The following is a 17931-nucleotide window of genomic DNA, read 5'->3' as shown; positions in this document are numbered from 1 at the left end:
GTTCTCTTATACTCGGACAGGAAAAGATTTTAAATTCCGCCACAATATTTGTTTAGTTAACTTTCATAATCGCAATAGCGGCATTCATTCCTCTTGACAAATCATGAACACTAGTTAAATAATTTTATTAGAAAGTACTATAGTTTTCTATTATACAATGTGGTCACAGTTGTAAACGTGGATTTTTTTGGCCAGCGTTTTCAGGGTTTTTGCGAATTGATGAAAATGTAACATAGGGCGTTAAGATACTACGCATATTTTTTTTCATTTGGTACCTGTCCTATAACAACTTGGTAGTCGATCTATTTCGACAGTAAGTCAATAAGAAACGAACCTCAATATTCGTTTCCTTGGGGAGATCTTGAAGAGACCTCAAGCGCCATTACGTTGAAAGTTAGAGCGCTTCAAGTCCATTAAGGTCTGTCTACGAATCTAAAGTGACAGGAAGACAAATAACATGACTGAAATAAACAACTCTTTTCTACGTAAGTACAGTAAATGTCTCTCAAAAATAGTTTTTATATGATTCTATAAACGGTTGTTGAATATTTTCGAAAAAAAAAAAACTAAGTCAAGTGATAAAATACTATTCTTTGGCACTACATGAACTATACTGTGACAACAAGCGGAAGTGGAAAATTTTCTATATTCGGTGTATCAATTACGTTACAAAATTATTTTTTTTAAAGTCCAAATGAAATGTCGTGTATAATAAGCTCAGCTTGTTTTGAATATCATTTACAAAAATCCGCAGGGTCTATTAATATTCAGGACATGCGCAGTATTTTATTTCATCCGATAGTCAAAGAGTATTTCCAGAACTACTACCTCATCGACTAAACCACAGGACTAAACCAAGGTTTGAAATATAAGAATTTAAAAGACCTGCTAATATATACCTTCTAATATATTCTGACCAGTCTATACTGGCCAGGATATCAAATGCTAGCCGTAATTTAGCCTGATCAACTGTAGGGACGTATATTATTATAAAACAATATTGTAGTACAAAATGCTGCGTAATGTGAAACCAATGAAATTTTAAACGCAAAGTTCTTCGCGTTCTGATAATGTTATCCTATATAAGACGAGAAAACTTGAATTCAACATAAAGTTAGAGAATACAGAACGACCCAGTTCGCGGTGCAAAGTTGCAACTTCAATGAATCGATACGTTAATGATACCGGTGTAAATGAGGTAAAAAAAATGGATAAAGTCGAAAGCAGTAAGAAAAATATTTCTACTTCTTTAATAAATATTTAGCTATTGATTGGGTATGGCTAAAACATAATCTGTTACTGTGTGTGTTACACAGTATATTAGCAATTATATTTAAATCATCAAACCAAATAATTTCATGAAGGCACTGATTCATGTCGCACTCTAATTTAAGTTTTATGTTGGTACTTTGATCAATGTCTTGATTATTAGTCTCTTTGAGATTGTATTGTAATTTTATTAATTAACAAGCTTTTTCCCGCGGCTTCGACCGCGTGAATTTCATAGTAAAATCTCGGTCATTCTTTAAGAAAAATAATGAAGAGTATGTTTACCAATTTTTAGATTTTTATTTTGAAATTTGTATCAAGTTATTAGTTATTATATAGTATTTTGAAATTTGTTCAAGTTCCATACAGTCCGTAAAGTCAGTCAGTCAGTCAGTCACTCAGTCAGTCAGTCAGTCAGTCAGTCAGTCAGTCAGTCAGTCAGACAGGTCAGTCAGTAACAGAAGAATTATATATATATATATATATATATATATATACATATAGATAACAACAAACTAGAAATAACAAAAAGTAGAACACATTCGATAAGTAATGCAACCATGCAATTTAATCAAAGGGTTCTATACAAATGAATATTTGATTTAATTTCGAGAAGAGTCAAAAAATAATCAATTACAATACGAAGAATCGGATAACGAACGAGTTATGCAAAGAACATCGATGACCTATTTCGTGAGACATCAAATGGCAACTAATCGATAAAGTGGATGATTCATGCCATAGCCGTAGACGATTTATAAGGCGGCTTACAATGTGATTCGTTTTGCCAATACTGCCATATCTATCTTTCAAGGAAATATATAACAATATAGGTAGGGAGAGAATTTGGGTAGTGTGTGGGACAAATGCTTGACATTACTACAAACACTACTGTGGATTGTATACAATATTCAATTAGGTAAGATTCAGGAACTGATTCAATTGTGAAATACTTAGTGAAAGCAGCTTTAATTTGATTTGTGTTGTTGTATATTGATTTGTCTTAATATATTTATTTAATTATGAGCCCAAAAAGACAATTTTTTGTCAACCAACCAACCAACCCCGCATTGTTCTTTCCTTTATTTTAGTCTAATTCCACATCGCACGTGCAATATTGCGACCCAAAATGACTAATAATAAACTGAAGAATAACATTACACAGTACATAATATTCAAGCAAAATAGCAGTCGTTTTAAATTGAGGACGTTTTGCTTTCAGAGTATTATATATTGTAGTGCAAGGACGTTTAGCTTCCAAAACCTCCTGATCCGTAAAGTTAAATTTCAAGACCCATGTCCCAAAAATAATCATTCATTTGATAAGCAACGGTCACAGTAAAGTTTTTAACAAATTTTCAAAACTTGATTTCTATATAAATAAAAAGAAACTAACGTAAATATTACAAAATACGTTGTACTTCTTCGTTTGCTATATTATAATATGTTAAAAACTACATTAATTTTGTAAATTATCGAATAAGAAGGCAATGAAAGCATAAAATGAAAATCGCACCCACAATACTTATATTTTTCAATCCAACTGCCAGTTCCAGAGATTTTAATTAAAAGCAAATAAAAAAACTCAGCCTCAGAATAAGAAAATTTCTTCATATCATAGTATCTCTATACATAACAATACCTATTTCATTTTTTAAACGTATAAAATTTATCCGTGTGTTGAAATTAATTCAAAATACGATGTAATTTGTTTTTCTATAATTTCATCTACGTAGAAACTGTTGGCATAGAAATAAATAAAAACACAACATCTTCAACTAATGAGATATGAAAGAATAAAACTTGACAAAATCTAAATTTTTCCTCTCATAGGAAGTGGGTTCTCATGAAACGCAAATTGTCAAAGTGGCAGCGTCTTTGATGTCGGAAACTGTAGGCAGATTGCATGTCGACAAGATTTAAATTTTTATTAGCTTTACGTTTGTAGTTACCAAGCATTTAAATAATAACCTTCACATTCGTTTTAGCGGAAAAGTTCGCCGAACTTTGACAAATTCAACATACATACTTAGCTGATTTTTCATCTTATCATCATATTTTTCATCATTTTTCATGGTAAATAAAATAACTCATCTACGCAATGTTCATTCATTCGGGTCGGCATTCGACGATAGTGTGGAGCTGGAAAGTATTGCGACATAAAATAAATTCAAGAAAATGTGTATCATATATTTTAAAGTCCTTTGTTAGCGCTATCTTATTTCCATCCATATTAGTACTAACGAGGTATTTTGTACTAAATAGGATCAAGTGAAGTATTTTATTTTAAATTATGATCACGGTAATTAAGTCCAAAAATTGATACTATAATGCCTTTTAAGCGCAATTATTCAAATTTTCCATAAGGGATAACGGAAAAGTAAGCTGATCATTACCGATTGTGTTTTTACAGATTGTTTTTATACGAACAAATCACGGTAATAGGACAAACAAATTGGATTTTTGTGTAGGTTAGGTACAGTAAAAAGCTTTCTCTATTCATGTCACCCCTATTTCTTCTAGGACTCGTGTCTTCTATAACAATATAAGTACAGTCATAATCTATCTATCTATATAAAACTCTTGCGTTACTGAGTGACTGAGTGACTGACTGACTGACTGGCTGACTGACTGACTCACAACGTACAGCCGAAACTACTGGGCGTAGCAAGATGAAATTTCGCATGTAGGTTTCCTGGGGAGTGAGGTATGAGAGCACTAAGAGAGGATTTTTGGGAATTCCACCCCGAAGGGGGTGTAAGGGGTGAAAAACTTTTATATGAAAGTTCTACAACGTTGAAGTTATGGACGTGAAAATTTGGATTTTAGTTGTTTACAATAATAAATATTAAAAAAGTAATAAATATAAAATAAATAAATATAAAAATTATAATAAAAATACTGACATTTTGCTATGAAAATCACGCGGGCGAAGCCTAAAGCCAAAAGCTAGTTTAAAATAAAAGGTTTTGGTGAAACTAGAGAGAGATAAAATCGATTAGAATAAAAAATACGTCCAGTGTACAATAAAAGCAATATAATAAAATACTTACATGAGAATAAAAAACATGAAATCTAATAAAGATGGAATGCGTGATAGAACAGCAAACAATTTTGTAGACGAAATATTTGTAATCTGTGACTGAAAACGATTATGTATATGAGTCGGTAAAAGATAATCGGGATCTCCTGGGTTTGGTATTACAACACCCACCCACATAAACAGTATAGGCATTAGGTAGTACAAGTTAAGTCAAGCCACTCAACTCACGAAATGTTATCGCGAAGCAGTTCGCCGTTCTACGGCAGATTCGGTATACATTTCTGGTTTTTCATTGCGCTAAATAAAATTTCTCATAAAAAGTACGTAATTAAGTACTACGTAACATTTGCGTCAGCATCTGTCTCTGTCTGAGTTCAGCGATAGCATAAATAATAAGCACTTCGCTGCAACAACTGTTTACCTACTCCTCTCTAGTTTGGTGTCAGTCAAATTTACCTAAAATGTTCTGTGTTGGCTTTCTGTACTAAAGATACGGAACTAGATTGGCTTAAATAATACGAGGAAAATATATAGGACGCATGAAAAGTACGATCTGACTTCGTATTAAGAAACTTGGTACCTATGGATAAACTCCAGGTGTTTTGTATAGATTTTTACGATCAACTTTCTTTAATCTCACGCAGTTCTATGTTTATAATAATTCAGCTTGTTATTCGGAGGTTTATTTCATTTAAACTCTATAGCATAAAAATCAAGATAAGTTTTAAGCTATAGAGTAGCTCTTTCCTGCACCTGTTGTTTAATTATACAAAGCCATCAGGGAATGAATAATAAAACATGATGGATAATAGAACAACCTTGTTCGTTTATGTACAAAACAAATCATAATATATTTTAAATGTAGTATACGTAAGAGAATTCGGTTATGTTACGCACGTATTAAGTCCATTAATAATCGAAATAAAAATCTCTCAAAATACTTGATCTGATTTAAATATTCTATCACTATTATGATGTTATACGGCTAAAAGCAAGACATCGTTTTCAATCCACTTTGCAGTCTGAAATGTATTTATGGACGGACCATAAACGTGAGAGTACAAATATATTGTATAAATATTACCGATATTTTACGTCTCATTATGATGTAAAAGAGAATAGGTAAAATGACGGGAAAATATAATTCGGCTTATGGGTCGTTTGGATTAAAATGACAATCTGTTGGAAATATGGAAGTGTGGAAACTCATAAACGTTAACTGCTGCGGTGTCATACCAAGGAAAGTTTTGTTTTATGGGGAGTTTTAACGGATTGTTACTCTGGGGAAGATTTTATGGTTGATATAAATCATAGGTGTGGCTAACAAGAAAATGAAAGGTATTGTCAGAAAACAAAAATGGTTTGGGTCTATTTTAAAACTTACTTCGCATTATGTTAGTTGCAACTATAGATAAAATTTTATATAGGTATATTTCTTTTATCTATGGTTGCAACGGTATGACTTGATGCGAAAATGAATAATATTCTGATGTCAAGCAAGAGACTGTGACTGTCCATGGCACTGTGAATTTGTTTTTCTGTGAAAATTGTTTTGGCGAACATCATATTTATAAGCAGAAAGCAATAATCAATAATCTGAACATACAAATGATAGGCTTGCGACGTCAAGTTTTTATCCCTATAGTTCCAAAAGGGCTAAGTACCATATACTAAATGGCGAACTGACGAAATATAAATTACTGTCTCGGAAATGGCGTCCTGCGAGATATGGCTTGTTTATCTTCGCCCCCAAGAAATTTGGCGCCTCCGTCGTCTATCACAGTTTGTTTACTAAGATTGACCTACTTTTTTAACTCATTTATATTTATAAAATATCCTCGAGGTATGCGTAAATGTTTTAAATAAAAAAATCATGAACTTTTTCGTGAAGTTTCAGTTAATTTCTTGTCAGTGATGATAAATATAAAGTTTAAAATAAGAATGACTTTGAATCTTTTCACTTTTCATTTTTATACATGTATGAATAGCACATGAGTACATGCCACTAGAATCGAGCACAATTGAGAAACGGCAATAGAAATAGGAAGTGAGGAACAAAAATAGTCGTCGAGTAGGCAAAGCTCTTCAGACCGAGCCGAATACGGAACTAACGAGCAATTTCCACGACCGACATCGAGTGCTGAAACAGTTAAACACACAAGTCGAGTTTTGTAGGAATTCGGTATTGCTGCCTTTAATATCCGCTTACTAAGTCTTTAATTTTCGTCCCATCTATTAGAGTATAGAGATAAAGTAAAACTCTATTTCTCAATTATCACATCGATGCATAGATATCTACAGTCTACTAGCTGATGCCTGCGACTTCGTTCGCGTGGCCGAACAATTTTTGGTAAGGAGTCAAAAACTATTAGAGAAATTTAATTATACAGACAAATGAACGATACCTATACATACAAAAGATGCTAATCAGACTGAAAAGTAAACTTTCTATAGTTTAGCTGAACTATTATGACTCTTCTTCAGGTGATCCAGATCTTCGATTTTTATACCTCTACAGAAAATGCTCATCAGACTGAATAACTTTTGTCAAGGCGTCATTTCAATATTTCTTATAGTTTAGCTGTACCATCATTGTTCTCCATCAGATGTTCCAGTTTTCAAAATAATTTATACCCTATGTGTTGCCCAGGCTTAATAGCTATATAACAAGAAAAGTTTCATTCAAATCCGTCCAGTAGTTCCGAAGTAGCGTATACAAACAGACACATACAGACAGACAGATTTTTTTTTCAAATTCTTACTCTATCGCCTAATTTAATTTTTACGTAAATTTAATCAATGTACAGGATTTATTTTCTACTGTTTTATTATATATATTGATAAAACACTACGGCACAGTCTTCTTTAATTTTTTCCCAGAATTGTTATCTTAGCTTAGTACGTTTCAATGGTTCTTTTATAGGTTCCGTTCGTAAATGCTTATTTTTATATTACTTAATACAAGTAAATACATTTTCTCAATATCTGGATGGTTTAGCATCAATGTCTGCAATTGTAGTCCACAAAATATTGCCTCCACACTTTAGAGACGGCTAAAATGTCGATTTACATTAAAAAATCCTAAAAAGTTTTGACAAAACATCGGTCGCAGTAGGAATACAGTCGCTGATCCCATGGGTCCCGCTCTATATATCATACAGTTGGCAAACATGATCTAACCGCAGTGACATAGCCGACGGCAATAGTTTGTCTTTGCTTGTTCAACAAACTCCCAAAATGATTTCCGTTATCCAACGCGACATGAATTGTGGGATTGTAGATACGAGTTTTCGATATTTATCCGTATAATCAAGACAAAATTAGTTCTAGTATTAAGTTTATATACTCGGAACATTTAATTTTTAAGATAACGTTGTTACCGCTTCATGTTACATCCAATTACTACCTACAAAAAAAAACAATAGTAAGCAACAATTAACAGCAAACTCACGTTATACAGTTTAAAATCGAAAAAAAAGCAAATAGATGCGCCTTACATATGATACATACTTCAGTCTCTATCTTTCTTTTTCTGTCTTTCAGTAGTATTGAATACTTACAACTATTACGGAATCTTTTTCTGTATAAAATGTATGTTTTCGCCAAAATTTGATACACAGTACTCATGTCAGTCGTTTGTAATAAAAACATAAAATCCATTAAGTACAATTAGACTCGCATTTCTTTAGAAGGCTCATTTCTTTTGAACAATTTTGGATCTTGGTCTATAAATAAATGGGAGTTAAGGATGAAATAAGTGGAAAATGGAATTAAGAATCATCCCACGCTGGCTTTTGAGAATTGCTCAAAGGGAAGAGGTCGTCTTACGAATTCGATGTGAAGGCTTTCTTTTGACACGTTTGGTTGGTTGTTTGACACGTAGGTATTAAGGGTGGGTTGCACAGTCAACTTTGACGATAAGTTTAATGTGCGCCATTTTATCTAAATGTCAGCGGCACGCCGGTTGAAATCAACGTCAAATTTGACGGTGCAACTCACCCGAAGGCTCTGCTTATTTAGACATTAAATCCCAAAATAGTACATAACATAACCACAAAGTTCTGAAAATTCAATTCCTTACATATTATAAACAAAGACCTCTGTCGCGTCTGTCTGTTCGCGATAAACTCAAAAACTATTGCACGTATTTGTGGTTGCGGATGCGGTTTTCACCAATAGACAGCGTGATTCCTGAGGAAGGTTTAAACCTATAATTTATTAAGTATTCACCCGAGCGAAGTCGAGACGGGCCGCTAGTGTGAAAATAAATTATGAAACTAAACAATAAAATGTTAAAGTTTTGTAGAATTAATGTAGAAAGCACTTACCTAATTGAAAGAGTTTTGCAACTTTACATAAAATACAACAGAATAGACTTAAATCATGAATTTCCATTTATCTTAAGCAATAGAGTTGTTTTTGGTAATTTTGTTTCCGTCGTCACTTTTCGCTTCGAGATTGAATTTAATTTTGTACACATTGGAGAAGATAAAAGTTTTCATTTTTTAGTAGAGCACCTGCGACGTGACTTTATTTAATTTCCTCCAACGGGTTCTACGAAGGACATTTCCCGCGTTCTTTCGATATCTTCGCGATCTCATGTTCGTTTGATATTTCGTTTATTTATTTGATAGGGATCAATTCGGCGATTCTTTTCAACAGTGGTTACTTAAGTTCTAGTAGTTTGCAGCGTTTGAAGAATCATAACATCAAATATTAAACTTTTATGCGAAATAGTGCTTTATTTGTGTTAATAAAATATTGATATTAAAAAAAAATAGTCATTTGATGATAAAAAGTGTATATTCATTAGAAGGGTATAATTAATAAACACTCTGAAGCAATAGCAAAACTTAAAATACTTATAGAAAAAGTGAATCATGGAAATGTATAGAACACTCACCTGAAGTCATATTAATTTTTAATCATCTGGCAGTATTTAGGATCAGACAACGTATCAGAGACAGTAAATTGGCACTTACTAAGACTTAACAGACTGACGACTAGCTCTCCCTGAGCAGTCTGGTCTACTAATGGAGGTGTAATCAAAATCTAAAGGGTAATTATGATGCACAGCGGCACTACGTACCTTTAATGGCACCAACGTCACATATTGATGACATTGTCCTGCATCTGGTAGTCCAAATTGGTTAGACAACTCATCACTACACATTATAAAACAATGTCGCTGTATACTTAGGTCTTTAAAACTGCGCAATCTATATAATATATACCTACCTACCATACCTACCATAATATTGCACCAGTGCGAAGAAGGTGCGAGTCCCTAGTCATTGATAAAATAAGTACTTACTCTTTATTCTCAATTCATTTGGCGTAACAAAATTTGCTTTTCAACGGCAACGTGAAACAACTAGCTAAACGTTTTATCCTATCTCTAAACTCGGAATTGTTCAATTGTGTGTGATGCGATGTATTTTTCCCGTCACGCTAACTTCGATCATTTTCCTGTTAAGTATCACACTATTGTGGTTTGTATGTTTCATGTAAGTATTATTGATACTTGCTATTAATCCAGCTCATGGTTAATCATAGTCGTGTATACTATACACTCTGTTTATTCCCAAATATATCTGATTTTGCTTTAAATCAATTCTAACAACTGATTGAAGATAAATTAGAAATAAGTGGTAGTTATGATAAGTTGCTTATTACTATTGGACACGCAATACAAGCTGTACCAAAGCTTAGGTAAGTATTTAAATACATTAACACAAGCGTTAATTTAATAGTCGATATCTTTACACATTACAAATTAATTACTTTATAAATTACGACATTAATTCGTAACAACGACCTAAGGCTGAGTGATCTGTGCAGAGTAAAAAGTTTACCGTAGAGCACCTAGGTGAACCATTTCGTTGTTCCACTGGTCAGAAAGATGTTGATTTTTAGAGTGCATATTTTTCATTAAAATGACATATCAAGATTGTTTATCTTTTTGACCAATGGCATATATGATATACCTATGGTTTAAAAATATTAGGTAGGATTTTTTCCTTCCCGAAAGATAAATCCCTGATATAGCGCTACGCACAGACTTCCTGAGATGAAGTTGCTGAACTTATAACAAAAGCAGATTACAATAAATAACTGTTGTTTTGTTATCTTTGCTGATACGAGAAACATTTTGTTATTATGGGCGTCAGCTGCCGTTGCGGCGTTATACGGACGACGGCCTTCATCGTAAATATTATATTTTGCCGTATTTTTATTTTCCTAGAACTGGAGTTGCGAATAATAACTATATTTTTGGTTGTTATCTTGATTATCATATACTTCTCATTTAGTAGTCTGAATTTGTGTGTATATTTGTATTTATACTTCAATTACATTAACCTACGAGGTATTTTGTTGTTTTTTATGGTTTAAGAAAATTTAAATAGTAATTAAGGTATAATTTAGAGATTTCGGTTCATTCGCTGCATTCTAACACTGCGGTGCGAATGGACCCATAAACTTGGCGATTCGCACCGCATCTCTATGGTTCACGGTGTTCATAGCATGGGTCTTTACCGACCTTCATTCTAGGACGTTTGGAACGGTTCAACGGTTCAGTTCGTGATTTTGTGATATATCACAAAATCACGAACTGAACTTCCACGTTAACTTGTATATGTTGTTTATTATATTAGAAATTAATTAGCATAAAACCTACTTATAATTTTGTCATCAAATTATAATGTAAAACTAGATGTAGACGGTTCATCATCGTTGTACAACTTTGTTATAAATTAGGAACTTTTAAAGTCTGATTACGGGACTTTGGCGAACTTTCAGCAAGTATGTGAAATGATCGAGCGAGCTTCCTACCAATGTAACACATAAGTTCTAAAATGGCATTTGACAACACAATAGATTAAAATTAATTATGTTTATTCAAAAACTTTATTGCTTAATATTACAAATATATATACATACAAAAGGTGGTCAGTCTCTACTAGTAAACCATGAGAACAATAATATATGTATAAAACTTTTGAGGCAGGCTATTTTTTATTTGACTCAAAAAGAATCTGTACATACAATTTTTTTTCTAAATCTACTTCTACTTTTATACGTAAAAACCGCAGAAATAATGTAATTTCCGTATAAAAATACATTTTCTGTTTTTTTTTCGTGTCCTAACGTTTCAGGTTTCAGTTGAAAAGGGTAGTACGGAAACGGAAGTCAGTAAAGTAATTTGGGTTTTGGATAATTGTAGATCGGAAAACTTTTGATATGAATCCACTTTAGAATTCAGTTAATTGAGTTTAAGCATAGAGTTTGTGCGGGTCCAAATTAAGAATATTTTTATAATTCAATTTAAATTGATCTAAAGGAAATCAAAGCCAAGCTCTACCAATTGTATTACAATTAAAATATTTTTTTAAACTAGGAGTTGATCTATTTATGCGAAAGTTTGCAACTAGCTGTGCACTACGGCTTCGTAATTAATTCAACACTGTATGTAAACAATGGAACCCAGATAAGAAATCATCGGCAAACAATAGAATATTATTTGCGGATGATTTCAAACACTTGCCTTGAAAATTTTCCACAGTTAAATTTTCATTACTCATTCCAACTCAATGGTCTCTAAATTATCTGACAGATCGACGAGGTTCTTGAGTTATATACGATTCACATAAATATATTTTACATAGCGCGGTGCTAAGGTAGCTTGCTACACGATCTCGCAACAAAGTGCATACGTGAATCCGTTAAATAATTCTACATACGTAAGTAGATAAATGAGATAGCAACCTGCGGTCTCGGGAGGTCGATGCCTCTGTCTGCCGTTCCACCAGCATCCACAGCACGGCATCTCAACAATTTTCCACCACCACTCTCATAGCTTGCACATTACAATTGCAAGTTTGGTCAACTTGTGATCAAACATTTTGAATATTGTGTTAAAGTTAATTATACTTTTTGTGAGACCTGATGACTATGAACATTATATTTACTGACATCATCACGTAATCGTAATCTTATTTTGTTGTACGTATTTTACAAAGGTGGCATGGCAAGGAATAGCAGGGCGCACGCCCGCCGCGAACCACGAGCCGCGCCTGACTGCCATCGAAACTAAATAAAAAAGGGCTGCTCGAATTCTATGCCCTCTGCTGAAATTCTGTTCGACTCTATTGTCTTTGCTGTCTTTCTTTTAATGCAAAATGACATGTTAATATAAAATTCGTGGCCAATTTATAAAGCCTCTGACTAGTTTAGATACACTTAAGGTTTTTTTACGACAGTGGTGACCCCTTAAGAGATGGTGTTCAAATCGCGGGGGGGGTCAGATTTATCTGTGGCACATGTACATTACTTAGGGTGAGTTGCAGAATTTAACCGGCAAGCCCTAAAAGTTTAGACAAAATGACATACTTTGCGTTTTCTGCGCAAATTAAAGTTAAAAACAAAGTTGACCCATACTTACATTTTATGTCAGTTTTGTATCAACGCAACGCGCAAATTTGACAGCAAATAGTCCGCCGCCTATTGTTGCACTTTTACTGCTTGTATTTTATACAATAAAAATTAAATAAATAAATTTTAGTATACAAAACGGTGCCGAAAAGGCCACTGCACACAGAAATTTATGCAGCAATTGTTAGCACAGATTGTATGGCTGGATGGATGTGCAGCCACAATATCATATAAAAATTGCTGCATACCTACGCATGAGGTGTGCCCGGATTTTTGTTCTATTATTGAAGCTGTCAAATGCAAAAATGATTTCGCATAACGAATATCCTGACAGCTAGGCTAGCGCATTAATAAACAAACTCAATTTTCATTTTAGTTTTCTGTAGAATGCGCTCTGTTTGGTAGATATAGATTTTATATCACGTTCTCATTTAATTTATATATGGTAGTAAAACAGATATTGGAAACATAAAATTTTATGACACAAAACAATTAACTGCTGATTGGTTTCAATTGTTTCATCAGTCTATTTTTTGCAATATACCTATATAATACCTATGTACATTTGTGTGAGAAAGAAAAAAATTGTATGTCATGGACACCTGCGCTATTTCTTTTCCGCCTTTGCACTTATTTATGTTAGAATATCTAGTGTTAACTTAAGTTTCTTCTGTAAATTGTGTAACACATCTATTTATTTTGCCATTCAAACCGGCTGTGACAATTTGTGTTTTAAAACTATAGTATAGTTTTAGATGTAGTACCCAGAATTTACAAATAATTTTGACATCAAAAAGGGGAAATTTCGTGACAAAGCCATTCAAAATTAATATTACTTACATTTACATTATTGCTAGTACCGCGAAATATCTGTTAAGAATAAATAAAATGCATAACAAATGGAACCAAGGACCAAATCAAGTAGAGAAGGACCGGTGTATCAAATCAACTTGTGCACAATTAAAGGAACACAAATGGCATGTAAATAGGCGGGGCTTATTTCATTGGTTGTTCGGAAAGAGGCAGTGCCAAACCGGAATCCCGGCTTTCTCACTCATCTGCTTCAGCCCCGCTTATCGTCACACAACTTTTGTTAGAAAAATGGAAATAAGACGTCCTCCTTGTTTTTGCTTCATGAGTGGAATCCAGGGCTAAAAAAAAACACGTGATTTTTTCAAATATATACCTGCAATTCCAATTATTTAAAAATCTCAAATTAAATGCTAAAATTAGAATAACGAAGTTGGCATATCAGTGGCGTGGGTGAACCACGTTTCAGTCTTTTATGTCTAAAAATAGGCTGTATATTTATTATGCAAACTTTGGTTTGCGTAACTAAAATATTCCAAATTATTTTAAGTAATGAATTATTGAAGTGGCTGCCAAAATAATGAATAAGTCGTATTAGGGTGCTTACTGTGTATGCGTGGTAAAATGGTTTGGTTTGTGATTGGTTCTGAACCAATCTTCTCATAAAATCAGAGCCTCATGTTCAAAATTTAAAGGTTTATTTTTAACGGGAATCCAGGAAAACGATGGAACACATAAATATGACGTTAATATATTCATTATTCGATTACGTTACCAGTATCAATGCTATTAAAATCAGTATAGCATGCATAATTTTGTAAGGTTTTGTTCGAAGAAGAAGGCAACTCGCTATTAGCAGCCTATCAACCTATCACACCAGGGGTGTTGCAGGCGTTGGCGTGTGTTGTCCACTCACTATCAGGAGGCCGCATGCTTATGTTTGCCACCTCGGTAGAATAAAAATCAATTAAAAAAAACAATTAATAAATGTAACTTGGTCATGAGTACATTTTTGCTGTCTCATTTAATATTCAACCTCGGCTTTGTAGAGCAGCCAAATTGCCTGAGTTTTAAAGCCAGGTCGCCAACTTGGCTTGGGACAATGATTGCGATGTATGTATGCGAATTAGCGTTAAAAGGCACTAACAGCTACAGAGTAGTTATTGCCTCAATTCAAGTTTAAATGAAGTCATAAGGATTTGACTAAGATTCCAAATTTCTTAAATAACACAACAAATTATGAATATAGGATTAATTTCTACAACGAAACACAAAAACCACATGAAAGCTGGTTAAATGAAATTTATCCAAAGATTTTTAAACAGAAAGATCAAATCCTAAATATAATCATCTAAATAGACACGGAGATGGTTAGAAAAGGAGCTACAATAGATAATAGAGACAATAAATATCTAGAGTTGAGTACTTTAACACACTACCAAGTTACAATAGTTAGTAGAAAGAGTTGTAACATAAGGTCTTAAAATCAGTAGACTATCAATAACAAAAATACACATAAATATATAAATTAAGTAAGATTTTAAGGTCAAACTTGGGTGATATATGACAATAGAATCGTGTGAAGTCGTTATTTGTTCATATCGCTCTATTTGTGTGATTTGAAAATTTATATGTTTATCTTTATTAGTTTTCAAGCTACTCAAAAGCTCGAATGGAACATGTCTTACAATAAAAGTAGACGGAATTAGGGAATAGAGTCCAAAAAAGAGGCGGATAGAGCGTATCAAGGATGATATGAATTGTGTGATCGAAATGGCAAATGACAGAACGAAATGGAGGGATCTTACATAACGTGCCGACCCTACTACATAAACGGCAAGTCAATAAAAAATATTATATAAAAAAATCGATACCAAAAAAATTGCTGTCGGTTGACTGGATCTTTCCATGGGACAAGCCAACGTTGCTTTTTCTATTTCTTGTGTATATGTGTTTTCTTATGCAATCGTTATTTGAAACACACAAAAAATAATAATTGACTCGGTCGGATCAAAGTTGGAAACTTGATCATGAAAATTGGTAACAATGTTATTATCATATGTATAAAACAATCAATTATAAAAAACCGAGGACTTCGTATACATCTGAAACCGAAGTGGACACAATCGCAACGAAATTAACTAAAAATATCTACGTACCCTTTTACCCTATTCAACATGGACTTGTAGGTCAAACAAACATCCGACACGGGCATCGAACCTATTTCTGCGGCTATTCTTGCCACTCAGCCAGCCCTATGAATAATAAATTGTCCTTCGTTTTATATTCCAACAACGTTTGCCCGATACTCGAATTAAATACGATCGTCCTTTGTTTACTGAGTTTCTGAATCATGTTGGACTGATGCGTTTATTATAGGCTTGTTGCGTCTCGTCCCGTGCCTCGAACAGAATGGGATATTTATCAAGTTTTTGTAGTAAGGATAAAAAATACTTATAAGTACCTAAGTAAAAACTTTTTATTGCACTTATAACAAGACACAGGACACAATTTGAATAATATGAGTAGGTACTATAGGCAGCGTTATCGCTAGTGTAAACTCTTAGTAATGAAAATTATATAAAAGATGAACTTTTTGTATTAATAAGTACTTATATACCAGTGAAAGGTATATATGGTGAGACATTTTCGCCAAAAGAAAGATCAAGTCAATTTGAAAATATATGAACGGCAAGACAGTTCAAGAACAACCAAGATGTGTAAAGGCTCTGGGTATACTAAGATTATTATTTTCGAATAATGTACTTGACTCGTTGTAAGTACAGACTTTATCATCACACCGTCATACAGAATGATATGGATATTTTTTTACATTTTCACATAAAATGACCCGTTGTCCATCCATCTTTTGAAATGAAATATATATTGAATACCACTGCAATCGCTGCATATACGCATACTATAATACTGTAAATTAATTAATCTTCCGGGAAATATGTCCAATAAAATATTAAAAACAAGGGAAGTTTTACATCTTCATCATCTCGATTGTTGAGGAAAACACAATCCGAGACACCCATTTGCCTATTTTATATTTGTGACTGCGATTGCATAGCAATATAGCTAATAACCCTCAGAACTTTTTTAAAAACATGGCATTATTATTTATATATTTATAATATTCATAAATTTATTTATTATTATCACTTACCCGTAGCAGATCCTGAGTTTTCGAGCGGTTTCTTGACATCTTGATTTGGGTTTAAGGAAATAATCTGCTGGGAATTTTGTAACGATTTACTAGGAATAGACTGCGTGGATGTAATGAAAGGCGCAGGTGATGTAGGTAGCGATAACGGAGACGACAATCGCAAAGGCGATGTAGGAGTTCCTAAATTAGAAGGCAGAGACAATTTTGATTCAGATGTTATAAAACTATTCTTAGGGCTAATGTCATCTTTCTCTGATGAGTCAGGAGTACAAAGGACTGTGGGTAAGGATATTTTTAATGGGTTATTCCTTGGTTGTGTCTGGTCAGCTTCAAGTGGATCAGCCATTTTGATCTGCAAAAAAGAGAAAAAATAAAAACTTTTTGCACTTTCTTAATTTTAGCCATGGATTTAGTAAGTACTTATTAATTCCATAATTTTAGCATATAGAACATAATAATTCTAGACTTTCTTAGAAAGTCTAGAATTATTAGGTACTCGAAGTACCTACTAATTCCATCCTTCAATGTTATGTTCTAATATCTGTGGTCCGTTTGGAATTACAACAAATGCGACAGAAATGGTCATATATTTTGATCGCTATGACTATTTGATACTTTCACAACTAAAAGCAACTGATATAAATTCCAACTTGATGCCTCTGTGTACTTGAGAAATGGGTCTTGGTAAATAGACGGACAACAAAGCCATCTTTTATCAGTTTTGTAAAATGAAATAATCTGTGGAGTATAAGGGGAGAACAGAAACCCTGGACTATGTTTTCTACTTCAATGTAATGTTTTTATATGTTTTCTACATGAAATTAGTACGTTAGGTACTCCAACGAAGTACTTACTCCATGGTTTTCTGTTTAATATAGTCATAGAGTACTTTCTAGGCCTCTAGTAAATCTTGTCGAGAACTCCCGTATTTTGAAAGCTAGATGCATGGATTTAGTAAGTAGTACCTACTAATTCCATGGCTAGATGACTTATTTTATAATTATCATTCATCCTAATGTTTTCATTACTACAAACGGTGATACAAAAAGCAATATGAAATAACTTGTACAGTTTTGTAATAATTATTTTAAATACTTTTTGAACATAAACATCCTTCGCATATTTTGAGGTTATAAGTATTATTATGACATTCAGTTGTATACGTCCTGTTGAGTTTATTTTGTTACTACTTCCATTCATGAGT

The 17931-nt window shown here is 33.2% G+C and overlaps 1 protein-coding gene across 3 annotated transcripts in view; it reads right to left on the bottom strand.

The window, feature by feature from the left end:
- LOC128675121 (uncharacterized protein) overlaps positions 1–17931 on the bottom strand; it is a 56381-nt gene that overhangs the window by 31249 nt on the left and 7201 nt on the right. The window contains exon 2 of one of the 3 annotated variants that reach the window (XM_053754277.1): positions 16728–17079. In XM_053754277.1, coding sequence (XP_053610252.1) covers positions 16728–17073 — 346 coding nt within the window. In that variant the 5' untranslated portion in view covers positions 17074–17079. Of the gene's footprint in view, positions 1–9215; positions 9331–12079; positions 12410–16727; positions 17080–17931 lie in introns of those variants that run through there. The other 2 variants (XM_053754278.2, XM_053754279.1) reach the window with 2 other exon arrangements.

Source organism: Plodia interpunctella, chromosome 14 (genome assembly GCF_027563975.2).
Source record: "Plodia interpunctella isolate USDA-ARS_2022_Savannah chromosome 14, ilPloInte3.2, whole genome shotgun sequence".
NCBI lineage: Eukaryota > Metazoa > Arthropoda > Insecta > Lepidoptera > Pyralidae > Plodia > Plodia interpunctella.
The sequence above is the reverse complement of the archived record's forward strand: the minus strand, read 5'-3'. Positions and strand labels throughout refer to the sequence as shown.